This window comes from Myotis daubentonii, chromosome 5 (assembly GCF_963259705.1).
Source record: "Myotis daubentonii chromosome 5, mMyoDau2.1, whole genome shotgun sequence".
Classification (NCBI taxonomy): domain Eukaryota; kingdom Metazoa; phylum Chordata; class Mammalia; order Chiroptera; family Vespertilionidae; genus Myotis; species Myotis daubentonii.
The window spans coordinates 91,067,430-91,085,825 of NC_081844.1; the positions used below are offsets into that span (position 1 = coordinate 91,067,430).

Genomic DNA, 18,396 nt, shown 5'->3' on the forward strand with positions numbered 1-18,396 from the left:
TTTCCTAGTATTCTATTCTATATTTACCATGATTGTCATACACTGAGGCTGTCGTCAATGTTCCTATTATAAACAAGGGTACTCGAAAAACCCCTTTTTTACGTTCATCTTTGTGCATATGTGGTAATATTTCTATAGAATAAATAGTGGTCATAACTCAGAGTTAAAGAAATTTCTGGAACACCATAAATCAGTGTTTTTGTAAATAACTTCTATAAACTGGGAATTTTTAGAATAGAAAAAATTCTCTCTAGTTTAAGTTTCCATTTCAGTTTTCTCTGACATGCACTTGAAGTTTTTGATTTAATAACTTAGCTTCAGCCCTTAGCTGGTTTGGCTCAGTAGATAGAGTGTTGGTCTATGGACTGAAGCGTCCCGGGTTCAATTCAGGTTAAGGGCACCTGCCCAGGTTGCTGGCTCAATCCCCAGTAGGAGGTATGCAGGAGGCAGCCAATCAATGATTCTCTCTCATCATTGATGTTTCTATCTCTCTCTCCCTCTCACTTCCTCTCTGAAATCAATAAAAATATATTTAAAAAAATAACTTCAAAAAGTAATGAACAGAATTTGAGCTACTGCCCAAATGATACTCAGTCACTCTCAGAAATGTTATTGGAATTAAACATTTACATATTTAAACAGTACTGCATAACTTTAATTTCCAGATATCTAAGTTATATAAAGTATAGTAATGTGAAATATATTAATTCAATTTTGTCAATCTGTCATGTAATTACTCTGACTGGAATTTAATATCTCAGATGATCTGTAAGTTGTCATTGGCTTAACCAATTTATGTACCTAATGAATGTAACTTAAGGACCCACATAAAGCAAAAGATTACAGAGAACGCATTTTGTATTGTAGTTATAAACCTTTGATTTGTACCAGATTCTTTTTTTTAAATTCAGTCAAAAATAGAAAAAGGAAAAAGTCTGTCTTTCTATCCTTAATTCCCAGGCAAGCACTGCCATCTGGGAAGCTTAAAAAAAATTTCACATTTCTGGTACCAACTCCCCCCCTCCCCCCAAACCTGTTGAAAATAATCTCTGGGGTGGAGCCCAGGATTCTACAGAACTATAAAACAAAACAAACCACCTGCCCTGATGTTTCTCAACTTAATCCATAATCACTGTACACACTAATCTTACCTTTGCTCTCACTTTGTTTTTCCAACCCATCCTATGTTCTCTCTTCTTTCCAATATCTTGCTGAGGGAGCTTCTGATTATTCTGCTACAAAATCTTAAATGTTCCCTGTGCCAGGATATTAAGCTACTGCTTCTCAGCTCCAGGCCCACCTTCTACATCTTGGTTTGTGACCCAGGACTCTGCTAACCACATTTCTGCTCTGTAAGCTGGCTTCTTGTCAGGTTCCCGTTAGGGCGACTCTAAAGGGAGACTAGAGCCTGCAGGAAGGAGGGGCTTGCTCTTCCCTGGGAGCTTGCTGTTTGTGTGCGGTTCCCATGGGCATCACTCCAGCAATGCTCCTTCACCCAGAAAGTGGCAAGAGCCAGCTACAGTTTTCCAGCTCTTGCATAACCAGCTGCATCGTGCATGCCTCTTCCGCCACCCTGAGATGTCAGCACCTGTAAAGCGTGTCCCCTCTCACCTCCCCACAGGTCTGAATTTCTGCTCCACGGGGGTCCTCCCTCAAATTTCTACATTTTAACAATTTTAACCATTTCCCTTTGTTCCCCCAGCCCTGGAGTGGTAGCTGTTTCATAAAACTGCCATCTCTGGGATACTTCAGAGTTTTTTTTAACCTTTGAATTTACCCAGTTAACAATTCTTTATATTAAATCCTCTCTGTTCAAATAATTGACATGATTTCTGTCTTCAGACTGGATGCTGATGATGCCCTCCCTTCAGGAAAAGGTTTGGTCTTTCACTTTTCAGTTATTAGGTATGAGAGTAAAATCTACTAATTAGATCATTGAGAGAGTGAGGGTAGGGGTGGACAAATCCAATGATAAATCTATAGGGATAGTGTATTCTGTTAGCAACCTGTATTCTGTCCACAACCATTATAAATCATGCACTTGAAATGTTTTTAACATGGGAAAATGTATTTATGTAAAAAAAACAAAGGTTAAAACAACGTGCTTACAGCATGATACCAATGATGGAAGGATAAACACCAAAATGTTAATGATGCTTATCTCTGGTGGTTAGATTTTATTTTCTTCTTCATGGTTTATATGCATTTTCAAAATTTCTATAATAATTATTTTTATAAGAAGGAAAACTTATTTTTTTAAATGCAGATAAAATATTTAGGATCTCTAAGTAGGCCTCCTGTATCAGCCAATGTGGGGGAGATGGGGTGTCACAGAAAGATCACTCACTCGGGATCATCCTGAAAGTCCTGGGGCTCTGCCAGCTCGTCGTACTCAGCGGCTGCGTCCTTGCCGGCCAGCACCAGTTCCTTGGGCGGTACAACCACCTGGAAAACAAGAGAGATAGGCCTTCCTTAGAAGGAATCTGTGTCATAGGACATTCATTCAACAGCAAAGTATTACAGTGATGCAGACATTTAGAAATAATTAGCAAGACTCAAGAAACATATAGTATGATAGCACTTACATGAAGTTTAAAATCACTGTTTAAAAACAAAGACATTTCCAGTAAAAATATAAGGACAAAAAGATTTAAGGGAATGATAAAGCCAAGGGAGTGCTTACTTCACTGTGGCTGCATTGGGAAATTCAAGTGGGAAGGACGTAGGGGTTTTAATTGTGTCTTTAATATTCTATTACTTAAGGGGATGGAAGTACATGGGTCTTTGCTACATTAGTCTTCAAACTTTGTGGTGTATGCGAAACAGTTCATCTTTTTTTCTTTTTTTTAATTGATTTCAGAGAGGAAGGGAGAGGGAGAGAGAGATAGAAACTTCAATGATGAGAATCATTGATTGGCTGCCTCCTGCATGCCCCCTTCTGGAGATGGAGCCTGCAACCCGGGCATGTGTCCTTGACCAAAATTGAACCTGGGACCCTTTAGTCCACAGTCTGATGCTCTATCCACTGAACCAAAACAGCTAGGGCTTTTTTTTTTTTTTTTTTTTTTTAAGAAATACATAAAGGAGAAACACGGGTTGCAACATAGTATTTTCTGAAACGGGGATGCTGGGTATGTTTATGGTCATGGAAAACAAGCATTCTTCAGACTTATCCTCCTGTTGTAACTAGGCTTCAACTTTGCTATGTCAGAGGTTAACAGATAGTCAACTACATTTCTAATTATGGATACAAATGTGGCTGAGGGATGTAAAGAGAGAGAAATACAGCAAATTCACAAGCTGGGTATAGGCATCAGGCAGTTATTTCTGTTTCTACCATTACTGGAACAGCTTAGTGTTATTTAACAAAAATAAAAAGAAACAAGGAGAGAGGTGTGTCATCTCTCTTTGGAAGTAATGCTAATAAGTGAAATAGTAAGTCCTCCACTTAAGGACTAAAAGGAAGAAAGCCCTCATGCATAAAGCGCAAGGAAGAAAAAAAGGGATAGGATAAAGACATTCTCTACTAAGAAGTATTATTTGAATAACAGCTAAGTACAGACATAGGTATCCTTTCTACCAATCTCTATTAATAAATATCACGTTGAATTATGAGTCAGTAATAGATGGCCTATAGAGAAAGGTCTTGATCTAAAATATCAAGTACTAGATGAATCACCAAATAGCGAAATGGAGAAAGGCCATATTTCATTCATTCACCTAACAATGAAAGTCAAAATCAACTATTTAATATTTAGTTAGTGCTATGTATCCTCTATATAGGCAGAATGCATATAGAGGAGGCATACCAGCTTTAAAGGAGGTACTATTTCCTATGAGTCTTGCAGAATAAGCATTCATTACACTGAAAGAGTGGTATGGGCATGTATGCCAGGAGAGTGGGGCAGGAGAGGCATTCTAGATAAAACAAATAGCATATGCAATTCTCCAGTGGGACAGTTCACAACCCATTGGGTCTGCCTGGATCTCAACCAATAATATGTATGATTTGGAGAATGTTAGATTTGGGGATCTGGCGGAAAACCATCTGAAGAACAGAGAGGTGAGGACATTAAGGAGCTCTTCTGCTATGTCAAGGAATTTGAATTTCATCTCAGAGTCAGAGGAATAGCAAGTAATCAGCATGTCATGATCAAAATTAGATTTTAGAAAGATCATCCTGGTGACAAGACAGAAGGTGGACTAGAATGGAAGTGGGGGTGGACTGAAAACAGTGAGGTCAGTTAGGAAATTACTACAGTCCAGGTAAGAAGTGACGAATCTTTCAAACAGGGCAGTGGCAGTGTGTCTGCAGAGAAAGTAAAACCTTCGGAGGTAGAATCAAAAGAACTGATGACTACTTGGATGTAGAAATGAGAGACAGCACAGAGTCCTTTAAGCCAGGTCAAATGAGGTCACTCCAGGAAAAATCAGGGTCAGAATAAGGCAAAATGCTCCCACCTTAGCAGTGCTGTTGGTATTATCAGGGTCCCCTTCATCGCACTCCAGCAGTGTCACATGGGTGAGGTTCTCCACTGGATTCGTAAGAGTCAGGAGAACCTGGCTCTCCTGTGAAATAGGAAAAGCATCTCAGACGTGTTCCACTACTGCCACCTAGGTCCACTTTCTTAGCTGCTATACCAAGTATTTCCCCAAATCATCACCTGTCTTCCCCAATCAGTTCTCAGAAATAACACCCACCTATACCTCTCCATCACTGCATTCTCCAAGTGCTCCCTCATTCCTACTCTATTATTTATATGTTAGGCCATATACTCTCTAGAGTTGCTATTTCACTGAAGAAATGGGACGGATCCCATAGAAAGGGCAAGTTACTAGATCCAGAAAGCCTAAGAAATGTATATAATCTAAGTGATTATTTAAAGTTTACAACTCTTGCTCCACCCAGTCCTCCACTGAAGGACTAAAAGGAAGGAAGCCCTCATAAATAAAATATGGGAGCCATAGGCTCATCAGATATAATAACCGAAAAAAATGGCACATCAAGACTGTAAGATGTTTAAGATTTTTTGAACCAGAGTTTACCTGTATGTACTCTGAGATTAGCAAAAAAAGTTTAAATGAACAGGGACTTTATGAATGGCTTCATGGGCGCCATGAAGGGGAAGAACTAAAGAGGCTGCTGTAGACCCAGCCGGTGTGGCTCAGTGGATAGAGTGTTGGCCTGTGGACTGAAGGGTCCCAGGTTCGATTCCAGCCGAGGGCACAGGCTGGGGTTGCAGGCTCAAGCCCCAGTAGGGAGTATGCAGGAGGCAGCTGATCAATGATTCTCTCATCAATGACGTTTCTCTCTCTCTCCCCCTCTCCCTTCCTCTCTGAAATCAATAAAAACATATTTAAAAAAAGAAAAAGCAAAGAGGCTGCTGCAGAATGTTCCACAATTCGGTGTAGGGGGAGGACAGGGCATAGAAAGGCCCTCCACGTAGAGAGGGCCTGTGGTACAGAAGAAATCTAGATGCTTCCTGTTATCGGCTGCATACGCACACGAGATGATGGAAAAGAGCTAAAGACGCCGGTGGGGTTCAACGTCTTTCTTTCCCCACCCATTCCCATCTCTCTATATGTGCACACTGCTCCTTCTGCATACATTCAGAGATGCTAAGAATCCCAGCTAAAGAACTTTAAAATCTCAATCCCTTTATTATTCCAAACTTTCTTCTCTTTTATCCCTTGCTCACTGCATCGATGCCAAATATACACAGCCACCTACCCACACATGCACACATCTTCAATCAAGGAATTCTTTCTTTTCCTGTTAATAAAGCAAAGTACTAACCTTCATGTAGCGAAGGTTGGGAATCGACATGATTCTCACTTCTGGGATGTAATTGCTGTGAATGAATAAAAAAAATGCATTAATAGTCACCGGAGTCTCAAAAAATTACTTTTTTTAGATAGTGCAGCAAAGATATGATTTCTTCATGTTAATTAGAACATGTCAAATGAAAAGAATTTTAGAGAATCATATCTTCACTATAGTAAGAACCTAAGACATTAGAACAAATTGGTAATGAGTTCTAAAATCTTATGTATCCTTCTACTTTAGAGTCGATAGTTGTGTGGGTATCATGGAAGATACATATTTTTGAGAATTTATTAGTTCATTTCTATAAATCTAAAAGCTAATTATAGGATCCAAGAATGATTGAATACCATATCGCAGGAGTATAAAAACACTAGCACACACTTTTATATAGTACTTACTATGTGCCAGGTAAGTTTTTAAGTACTTTTCAAATATGAACTCCAGTACCCTTCACTGCAACTGCATGTGATAGGCATTATTATTACCCCCATTATAAAGACGAAGCAGCTGGGCTTGGGAAAAGAAGGAACCTGCTGATAAATGGCCAGGATTCAAACCCAGGCAATCCAGCTCCAGGGTCCTTGCTCTTACCCACTATCTTATGCTGCCTTTCAAAATAAGACCACAAAATTATACTCACATGTGTTTGTTCTGGACTCAAACTGTCCAGGTTCAAATCCAAGTTCAATATTTATATACCAAAATATTTCTTTGTAAAGGCCAGGACAAGATATTTATCTCTTTTGCTTTGTTTCCTCAATTTTAAAATGAGGAGAACAATAGTATCTATGCCTTGAGGTTATCATGAAGAATACATTAAATAATGTATGCAAAAGTGATTGGAACAAAGTACTCATAAATGTTAGTAACTGTGCATATCCTTCCTATATAATAAAAGGCTGATATGCAAATTGACCAAATGGCAGAATGACCAGTCACTATGATGTGCACTGACCACAGGGGGAGCACCACTCAGCCAGTAGCCAGGATCACAGCTGGTGAGCACAGTGGTGGTGGTGGGAACCTCTCTTGCCTCCGTGGCAGCACTAAGGACCCATCGGGGGATGTCTGTGTGGAGCAGGCCTAAGCCGGCAGGCGGACATCCCTCGGGATCCCAGACTGAGAAAGGGCGCAGGCCAGGCTGAGAGACCCCCTCCCCAAGTGCACGAATGTCATGCACTGGGCCTCTATAATTAACATAAGACAAAATCTATTGCAGACACTAAATGTGGGTGTATTGGGGGAGGGTGGTTATGGGGAAGTGAACCTTAAAATAGAGGTAATAAGGTATTTTAACTTCAGATTAAATATTTTCCACACTGGTCATCAGGTCTACCTGAGTAACTTAATATAAATCCAAGGGCCCCATTACCAAGGATTTGGATTTAGCAGGTGTGACGTGTGGTGTGGCCAGAGCACATATATTAAGATTCCCAGGCAAATATTGCCATGATGTCAGAAAAAAAGCATTTTTGCTCAAAGCAAGCTTAAGAAATTAATGTTAGGTACATCCTGCCATTCAGGATTTCTGTAAAGTGTGTAATTCTTAATTAAGAAAGATGTGTGCAGAGACTTTACATGGACCATTTTTATAGTTTTCTTCCTTGCTAACCAGTCATGTATTAAATAATAGTTAGGAAAATAGAACATATTTTATGGTGATTTACATTTATAAAGCATTTGCAAACATAATAGCTCAAATGATTCTTCTCACAACCCTTAGAGGGAGGCAGGACTGGTATTCCCATTTCACAGACGAGGGAAATAAGTTTAGACAAACAGAGTAAATAAAAGAACCCATACAAGGCCCTTTTAGTGCCTTTCCTCCTAACTCACCAGATCAGCACTTCTCAACCTTTTGACTGGCACTGACTTTTTAATTGCTGCATAATATTCTACAGCATCAGTGTATCTCAATTTAATCAACTATTTCTTTGATAGTGGCTAATCAGCTTGACAATGAAATTATTTCAAGCTTTTGTCATTAAAATGTTATAATATACACCCTTATAAATGTATCTTTAGATATTGGTACTTTTGTTTCTACAGAATAGATTCCTGAGATGGTACTGCTGGGTTAAAAGTCTGTGTAATTTCGTCTTTCTAATCCAAACCATTCTCCAGAAAAGACTAGCAAATCACACGCCTGCCATCAATATGAGAAAATATTCACCCAAATTCTCAGAAACACCAGATGCTTTTTATTTTTTTAAAGTTTTTCTAACAAGTCTCAGCATCTTTCCATTTGGTATTTATTGGCCATTCAAATTCCTCTTTTGTGAGCTGCCTGTTCAAATCCTTTCCAATTTGTAAGGAATTCTGCAGTCCACGGTATTAAACTTACTTGTCAAGAATGGCAAATACTCTTTTCTTTTCTTTTTAATTTAAAAAACATATACTTTATTGCTTTTACATAGAGGAACAAACATTTGTAGAGAGAAACATCAATGAGATGGAAACATTGATCAGTTGCCTCCTGCGTGCCCCTACTGGGGCTTAAGCCCACAACCAAGGTACATGCCCTTGACCAGAATTGAACCCGGGACCCTTCAGTCCGCTGGCCAACGCTCTATCCAGAGCCAAACCAGTTAGGGTGGCAAATACTCTTTCCTGTTCTACTGCCTCAAGACTTTGTTTTTGTCGATTCTGTTTTTACAATTCATGTTATTGTTTTTTGCTAAGGTCAAAGCTGTCTATTTTTTCCTTAGTGCTTCTGAGTTTCCTGCCTTACTTACCCTAGGACAGACTCTCGCACCCTAAAGTCAAGACAATATTTTTCTCATTTATCAAAATATTCTTCTTGTTTGACAAGTGATTTTCATACACAAAAATTCCCTCCTACTAACAAGTCCCAGTAAGTTAACACTAACTTAGTCACTTTTATCATATTCAGTGAAGCATTGGAACATAGTTAAATAAAATGAACATTGTTACAGGGTACTCTTCAATCTACTATACGCTATTATTATTTTTTACTTTAATTTTTAAAAGATCATTTCCAAACTTTGGTACTTTGTAATTTGTAATGAATGACGAGTGACTCTCTACCCAACAGTCCACCTACCTCAATGCCCCAGACCACACTATCACTGTGTCACGAATACAAACATACCCTAGATCTTGTCTATAGATTTGCCTTAAACTTCATGGTGTATAATTCAAAACATAAACAGGACCAGAACAAGATTATTTTGATGTCATTTTCCTTTTCTTTTTTAAGCAAAAAAAAAAAAAAAAAATCCACACAACCTAAAACAGTAACCAAAAATACCCATCCCAAAATACTCACACAGCAACCAGCTGGATTTTAAATTTGATAGATGTTGGATTAAATTCTGGCTTGCTTAAATTATGTTCACATTTCTAAAAAAGTAAAAAATATATCAGAGGAAAACAAGAACACATTCTGCTGATCCAGGGAGCTACTAAGTTTAGAAAGATAGCATTTACTATAGCCGTGGTCGGCAAACTGCGGCTCGCGAGCCACATGCAGCTCTTTGGCCCCTTGAGTGTGGCTCTTCCACAAAATACCACAAAACACCACGTGTGGGCACGCACATACAATGCGATTGAAACTTCGTGGCACATGCGCAGAAGTCAGTATTTTGTGGAAGAGCCACACTCAAGGGGCCAAAGAGCCGCATGTGGCTCGCGAGCCGCAGTTTGCCGACCGCTGAACTAGAGTTTTGTTTTACTAGTGTTTTGCTGCAAAACCACATGTTTTGAAATACTGTGTGCTACAGATAACCAACATATACAAAAGATGTTTTGAACTTCTGGATATAGCAACCACACTATCAAAAATTACATTGTTGCAATACAAACTACTGAAGTAATAAAACTAACATAATGAGTACTTACTATATGTGCTAAACAATGTAGATTTTGTTGATTTTTCTTCTTTCTTATTTTCTTTTATATTACTTTTTAGTCCTTTTTATTTCCTCTCTACTAGCCTAGAAGGTATACATTCTTGGTTTAAGTACATTTAAACATCACATCAACTTATGAGGTAGGTGTATTATTGACCCCATTTCATAGATGATGAAAATGGGGGAGAGGAAAAAATACATAATCTGTGCAACTTCACGGAGCTAGTAAGAATTGGAGCATTTAAATGCAAGTATTATGATTCCAGATATCATGTTTTAAAATACAGTAACAATTATTTACTTATATCTTGAATGGGTACTACATGTACTTGGTTAAAAAAACTGTTTTAACAATATAAAAAAGGTACACTATAAAGATACCCATTACCTGTCCCCCTGTGCCTCTCCCCTGAGCCAACCAGTTTCTCATGTTTTTTCACAAATAGCCTATGCATATAAAAGTATATGAACACATCAACTTTCTTTTTCACAATAACATACAAGGGCCATTCTTCTACCCTTTGATCGCCCCCCTTCCTCCCCCCCCCACACTTAATCTGTCTTAGAATTCCACACCAGCACATACAGAGGTGCCTCTGTATCCTACTTAACGATTCCTATTACTTCTTTAACTGTACCCAAATTGATGTTTCTATGATTTTGCTTCTACAAAATCAGAGAAACACGTATTCTGCAATAAGTATTCTTATACATCAATCATTTTCCACATGTAAATGTCTATGTAGAATACTTTCTTAAAAGTGGATCAATAGGTATGTGCATTTGTCATTTTGATAGATACTGCCAAACTGCTAACTTCTGCCAACCTGGTAATTTATGAAGTGGTATCTCACTGTAGTTTCAATGTACATTTCTGATTACTGTGTAAGTCTGAGTAGCTTTCCTATTTACTGGGTTTTGGGATTTCCTCTGCCATGACTTGTATGTTAGTATCTACTGGTTATTTTTATACTAAGATACCATTTCCTTACTGATTTGATAAAGTTCTTTACATACTCTGGATATTAATCCTTTGTTAATTATATACTTTTCAAATTACTTTTCTCAGTCTATGGTCTCTTTTCATTTCATTATGGGTTTTCTCTGAAGAGTGGGTTATCAAAATGATACCCCCCCCCTTCCTGTCTCTCTCAAATCAATAAACATATCCTCAGGTGAGGATAAAAATACTATTATTATCCCTAAAAAAATGAACAATTCTTTTAATAGCATAAAAAAATACAATGCTTAAATTTCCCCAAAGGTTTCATAAATTTTCTTTCCTTCCTCATTCTTCTCCTTTCTTCTCTGGTCCCCTTTTTTTTCTGTTGTTTAAATCAGGAATTAGATAAAGTCTACACAATGTGATTGATATGCCTCTTAGGTCTCTTCTGATTTCATGCTGTGTTATTTGGTAACAGTAGCCACTATTCACATGTGGTTAATTAAATGAATTTAAGATGAAAGATTCAGTTCCTCAGCTGCACTGTCACATTTCAAGTGCTCAGTAGCCACATGTGACTAATGGCAACCATGCTGGACTGTGTGATACAAAATACTTTCATCATCAAAGGGAGTTCTGTTGGATAGGACTGATATAAAAGGTTTCCTTCCTGTGGTTTTCTTTCTTTTACAATTTATTTATTGAAGAAACTCCGTTGCTTCTTCTATAGATTCCCAGAGCCTGGATTTTTCTTCTTTGTTACTTTATTTTAAATTGATTATTTTTTATCAGTCCTCTTTGTTTCCACTCTACTAAACTAATAGCTAAATATTCTTTCACTAATCTTTTAGGGGTTAGTACTATGAACTTAACCTTCTGATACCATATCTGTAAAACAAGGGTAACAATAGTACCTACACCTCACAGAGTTGTAAGGATGGAATTTATGTTGAAAGTATTTAAAATGTGCCTGGACACCTATACATTCTCTATATTTACTATCTTCCAGAGATGTTTATAGTGTCCAGACACCAATCACGTTGACTTTATTTTTGCTTTTCCCTGATACAAATGGCAACTCTACTTACCCGGCAGCGCAGAGACCTTTTGATCAGAAGATGTTTGTGACGAGGATACAGCTGAGAAGCACAGACTGGCTGGAAGTCAGGCTGTAAGAGGCGTTGCTGAAGGGTGGTTACTAGCATGAAAGGCAGAAACCAGCCTCAATTTAGGGAGTTGCTCAATATCAGACTTATACAAAGTAATTACATAAAACAACACTGCTTTTGTGAATAGTGTTCTTCAAAAAACTACCATATAGGAATGGGACATTTTAAAATCCTTCAAATGTTTATTTCTATTATATCTACTTTCTTTTCGATGATGCATTTTACTTATAACAACTATGCTATTAAAAATCTCAAATCACAAGGCATAAGAGTAACAAAAGTAGAATAAGTTGTAAAATATAAACCAAGTAGAATCGTGTATAAAATTACCCTCTGTTAAATTGACTGGTCTTGTATAATAGTCTTCAGGTAGAGGTTCCACTTCATCTACAGCTTGAGCTGGCTCAATCTTTATCTCTTTCTGGTCCTCTCCTTCTTTAAGGCTAAAAGAGGAAAAGTAGTAATTTCTCAAGGGTCCACCTGATTATCTTCAAATTCTATGATATCAAAAATTGAAGTATTCCTCTATTATAGAATATTCTTTCTGTTTAGGTCTCTTATAAGTATGAGAATCTTCTTCACCACTGGCAACTGTTATTTATTTATTTAAAAATCACATTCCTTCAATATTCATTTTGATACCTGCTTTTTCTCCTCAAAGGCACTTAATGCCCAAACTTACGAAAGTCCAGCCAGGGTACTGATGGTTGCACCAGCTCGTGGTCGCTGAAGCCTGGTTCCAAGACCATATTTGTCCTAAAGAGAGTTCAGAAATTCCTATTAGAAGTTCCACCTTTAAACATCCTATTTATCAAAAGAAAGAATTTTGAGTGGGACAGCATGAGAAGCTCAGGGAAATAAGCAAAAAACAAGCAAACAAAAACAAACTAATTTGAAAGCTACTTTTAAAGAGAGAAATTTGTAGCCCCCACATCATCTTAACCTATATAATAAAAAGCTAATATGCAAACTGACTGAATGGTAGAACAACCGGTCGCTATGATGCGTACTGACCACCAGGGGGCAGATGCTCAACGCAGGAGCGGCCCCCTGGTGGTCAGTGCGCTCCCACAGGGGGAGCACCGCTTAGCCAGAAGAGGGGCTCATGGCTGGCGAGTGCAGCAGCGGTGGCAGGAGCCTCTCCAGTCTCCGCGGCAGCGCTAAGGATGTCTGTCAGTCAGTCGGACATCCCCTGAGGGCTCCTGGACTGAGAGGGCACAGGCTGGGCTGAGGGACCCTACCCTCCACCCGAGTGCAAATTTCGTGCACCAGGCCTCTAGTTCTTAAAATGGTAATTAAAGTACCAACATGAAGACTGAAAATACATTAACATAGTAAACTGAACAAAATGTGAATTTTTGTTTAAACTAGTAATCTAAATATCTAAGTGATGGTTTAGAACAGAGCTATGTGGAGTGTCTAAGACACCTGATGAATGTCTTCTTGGAACACCAGTGATCATCTGCTAACTTCTTCAGGGCTAGCAAGAATTATAAAAGAGAACTTACCACTACATGAATAGTGTGTTGCTGTAGGCCCCAAAATAGCAGCAGGTTGCAACAGAGACAAAAAAAAAAAAAAAATTGCAGCATAAGATAGAAGCAAACTCATATAGCAGGCAGGTTATGTGGGAAAGTTGAAAGAATTATGCATTTAATTCAAATCCCTCTCCTAAATACACTGGTGCATATGCTGTTTGTACCACTGGACTATGCAGAAAAACTCATTAAGATTTCATTAAGTCTTTGGCAAATGTAAAGCCTTGTGAGTTTTTTTTATTTTTATTGATTTTTTTTTTTTTAAGACAGAGAGAAAGGGAGAGGGAGAGATAGAAACACTGATGAGAGAGGAACATCATCAATCAGATGCCTCCTGCACGGCCCCTACTAGAGATTGAGTCTGCAACTGAGGTACGTGCCCTTGACTGGAATTGAACCTGGGACCCTTTAGTCTGCAGGCTGATGCTCTAATCCGCTGAGCCAAACCAACTAGAACTGCCTTGTGAGTTTTAATGCTTTATTAAATTCTAGATATTTTTATATAGACCTTACCAATTTGTAGGATTTTGATAGCTTAACGAATTCTCAGGCAAAAGCAGTATGACAAGTTACTTAACCTATACAGATCACACTTCCTCAACTGTAAAATGAGAATATACCAGGGGTGGGCAAACTTTTTGACTCGAGGGTCACAATGGGTTCTTAAACTGGACCGGAGGGCCAGAACAAAAGCATGCATGGAGTGTTTGTGTGAACTAATATAAATTCAAAGTAAACATCATTACATAAAAGGGTACGGTCTTTTTTTTTTTTTAGTTTTATTCATTTCAAACGGGCCGCATCCGGCCCGCGGGCCGTAGTTTGCCCATGGCTGGAATATACCATCTATTCCACAAGATTATGATGATTAAATAAAATAATATGTGTAAAGTGCCTAGCACAGTGCTTGACACATCATTCATTGCCATTCAACAAATGGTATTTATTAAATGCCAACCTGCATGGCTCCAAGCAAACACACAGAAAACAAATTGTTCTGTGATAGCAAATAAAACTTGGGGACAATAATAAAAGCCCCAAACCTTAATCTTTTTCTTCTGATGGGTAGCATGCAAACTAGTAAAGAATGACTTCCATAAATACTTCCTATCAAAAATTACACTTGCATATATTATTATCTATTTAGCCACACAAGTACACTGTGTAAAACTCAGTGTTTTTTTATACTGGAGAAATATGGGAAGTGCCGCCCAAATTACAACTAGAGCCAGAAAACCACCACTATGAGGATGTCAAAGGTGGGTTATATGGGAATATGAATAAAATCTACCACTTCTGAGTTTCTGTAATATCCCAAAGTTGTTACAGTTCTGTGCCTATAGAATTAAACACTAGCCTCTTTGGAGAATAATCAGAAGAGAAAGGGGAGTGATGGAGAAACACAAATGTCCTTAAAACTCAGAGAACTAATGATGTGGTAAAAGCATAACCTTTCTGTTACCCATCCTTCAGCAATCTAGGGACAATGGCAACTTTCTGAAAGAGTCACAGTTCTCATGTCACAGAGGTCTTGACCAATGAACTGCTAACTCCTTTTTGTGCTAAGTGCTCACCGAAAAAGCCAAAGGCATATAGTTTCTACGCCGTGCCAGTTTCTTGCGATCTCGTTCAACCTTCTCTTTCTGAGCAAGCTGCTGGTAATATTCAATCAGTTTGTTCATCTGTAACAAATCAATCAATGACTCAGTATTTTGTTTCATGAAAAAGCTAACAGGAAACATACAAAATTAATCAACTACACTGCTAGACACATAATAAACAGAGAAAACAAAATTATTAAGGTGGCAAGTTTGCCCTTTTCTTCAAAGAGAATTTATCTTCTTTACATGATCCATTTCGGAATTGAAATGGAACCCTCAAGGTAAACAACGGGAAGAAATGGGCAATGAAAAGGCTTGGAAATGTCATGCTCTCTCTTCACTGTTCTTTTACTTCATTACTTACTCCCTCTCACAAATGCTCCTATTTTTTCTGCATGCCCACAGGACCATCTATTTCTAAGAATGTAACATGTCATACTCCATATTCTCCACGGTAACCCACATTTTCATTCTTAAAATATATTTTAATAAAAACAATGTTATGTTAATCGGGAAAAATTTAAATAAGTGAAACTTATTTAAACAAAAAATAAGTGAAACTTCTCTTTTATCTCTTGTGCCCAAACCTACCCTGCCCTCACCAGAGGTATCCATTATTAGAGTTTAGATAGCTTTCTTACACATTAACAGGCACAGGTATGACATTAAAAAAAACTCATGTATAGACATACAGCATTTATATGTGTAAAATAAATACAGATCTTTTTATTTTTCATATAAGAAAAAAACTTATAACATTCTTTTCCACTGAAATTATCAAAAACTTCCCATCCAGTACAAATACATCTGCCTCATTCTTTTTTAATAGCTGCATCTTATTACACAGGACAGATGTCTTATTAGGTATTTAACCATTTTCTATGATAGGACTTAACGGTGTCCTGGTACCCACACTTGTCCTCTCACTTCAGTAGCAATTATGTTTTAGAAATACTAATCTGATCCTGGCAAGTCTTAGCTTAAAACCTTCAAAGGCTTTTCAGACTCCTTACCTCAGTCTACATGGTCTGACAGCAAGTACTTCTCTCCAGTAGCTCGATGCTAAGCTCCATTTATCACACTCACCTTGTCTACAACCTGCTTTCCTTCTTTCACTTATTAGCTCCTTGCATATGCAGTCCCCCTGCCTTCAATTCTTTCCCTTCTGTGCCTGCTGTCCTCAAATCTTAGAAACATCCTCAGACACAGACCTAATTAGTTGAAATTCCCCCTAATTAAATGTCCACATGGCACAATTTCTCTTCTTCATGTTACTTAGTTTTTCCTGTACCTGAGGATTATTTGATTGATTTTGTTTTCCCATTAGACTTAAGCTCTATGAGGGTAGAAACCATGTATCCTTATTGTCCAGGACAGTCCCTGGCACATAGTAAGTGCTCGATAAATGTGTGATGAATGAATATATATTTTTGTGCATAAGTGTAAGTACTTCTATAGGTCAGAGTCCAGAAAGTAGATACTGCTGAGAGCTCAAGAAATTTGTACTAATTTATACTTACAACAGTATATGTAAAAAGGTCCAATTCCCCACACCATCATCCAGGATATTTTCAATATTTCTAATTTTTGCTAATGTCATAAGTGGATAATTATAAACTGTATTTAATCTGCAGTTTGTACATACTTCATTTCAATAGTATTTCATTATCTTTTTCACATTCTAGTTCCAGGGGCAAAAAAAATCAGCTCTAATGTATACTTTAGAGATCAATTCTGTATGAACTGTTAAAGGATGCTCCAGTCATGATTCTATAAGCAACCATTATTGAGTCAAAGGGCATCTTCTAAATTTGTGGTGTTTCCAGGAACTAATATGTCTATATGTTGATGATACTTCCAAGAGTATTTGAGAACTGATGGAAACGCAACTTAGTGGGTTATGTGAAAAACAAAAGCATATTGTTTCCTTTGTCTAGTTCACACTCGAGTACAGAACTAAAACTATACCTAAGTTTTTCTATTAACTTAATGGGGGAAAACTGCCATTGTGATTTAATATCTTACAATGAGAAGCACTTTCTATGTGTAATAGACATCAAAATACATGTCATGGGCTTCTAAGCATAGGCCATATCCACTGATAAAATGGAAGATACTGAGTCTTCCTCTCCATCTTTCCTTATTTCATCCTCTCTCTAATGACCCTTTACTTACCCGTTGAGTGTGAGGATTTTCAGGTTCCTGCCAACCACCACTAGCTGCAAAATAAAGAAACATTAAACAAGAATTTTATAATTTTATTTTCACAAAAATAGGTCATTCTGCAGGCCACAAAACTTAAAAAACATAAAAGCACAGAACTTCCAAGAATGAGTCCTAGAAATGATATAGACCAGAATGCTCAATGATAATGATGACCACCACAGCTAACATATGTATAGCCAGGCACATTTTATTCTCATAATAATGTTGTGCAGTGGGACTCTTATTATTAGCCTTATTTTACAAATGAGGAAATTGAGGCTCTGAAAGTTATATAACTTGTCCAAAGTCACAAAGATAGTAAGTGGTAAAGCAAGGATTCAAAGTCTGACTCCAGAGACCCTGCTCTTATCTGCAACACTGCAATTTCTGTTTTATGGCCCTGGTTTGGAAAAAAATTTCTTATATAAGAAACAAACTGCACAGATCATAAAGGAAAAGATTATTCCAGAAAGTTAAAAGTAAAACCATAATGAATACTTTCAACAAATGGTGCTGCAACAACTGGATACCCATCTACAAAAAAAATGAACCTTTACCTTACCTCACAACACATACAAAACTTACTCTGAAATGGACAATAGACTTCCATGTAAGAGCTAAAACTATACTCTTCATAGAAGAAAACATCAGTGAAAATCTTAGTGACCTTGGGTTAGCCTAAGTTTCTTCACTAGGATACAAAAGGCACAAACTATAAAATAAATTGATAAATTGGACCTCATCAAAATTAGAAATTTGTGTTCTTCAAAAGGTACTGGTAAGAAAATAAAAGGCAAGCAAGCCATAGACTGAGGTAAAATATTTGCAAAACATATATTGAACAAAGGACTTGTACCCAGAATACACAACTGTTACAACTCAATAAAAAGACAAAATTCCATTAAAAAATAGGCAAAAGATTTGTACAATCATTTCACCAAAGAAAATATATGGATGGCAAAAAAGCACATTATGACAATGCAAAGTAAAACCACAATGAGGTATCACTACACACTCACTGGAATGGCTAAAATGAAAAAGACTGACAATATGAAAGGTTGTTGAGGAACTGGAATTCTCTTACATTGCTGGTGAGGGTCCACATGGTATAGCCACTCTGGAAAATAGTTCGGCAGTTTCTAGTCATTAAATGTACACTCTCCCTACAATCCAGCAATTCCACTCCTAAGTATTTACGCAAGAAATATGAAAACATATCCACACTAAGACTTGTAGGCAAA

At 37.6% G+C, this 18,396-nt stretch overlaps 1 protein-coding gene across 2 annotated transcripts in view; it reads right to left on the minus strand.

The window, feature by feature from the left end:
* The window catches only part of DCTN4 (dynactin subunit 4), a 33,559-nt gene that overhangs the window by 2,991 nt on the left and 12,172 nt on the right, over positions 1-18,396 (minus strand). The window contains exons 4-13 of one of the 2 annotated variants that reach the window (XM_059698918.1): positions 17,126-17,169; positions 14,924-15,031; positions 13,320-13,340; positions 12,494-12,567; positions 12,142-12,254; positions 11,731-11,840; positions 9,117-9,190; positions 5,798-5,852; positions 4,462-4,569; positions 2,348-2,445 (exon numbers count right to left, since the gene is read on the minus strand). In XM_059698918.1, coding sequence (XP_059554901.1) covers positions 2,348-2,445; positions 4,462-4,569; positions 5,798-5,852; positions 9,117-9,190; positions 11,731-11,840; positions 12,142-12,254; positions 12,494-12,567; positions 13,320-13,340; positions 14,924-15,031; positions 17,126-17,169 — 805 coding nt within the window. The remainder of the gene's footprint in view (positions 1-2,347; positions 2,446-4,461; positions 4,570-5,797; positions 5,853-9,116; positions 9,191-11,730; positions 11,841-12,141; positions 12,255-12,493; positions 12,568-13,319; positions 13,341-14,923; positions 15,032-17,125; positions 17,170-18,396) is intronic. The other variant, XM_059698919.1, reaches the window with a different exon arrangement.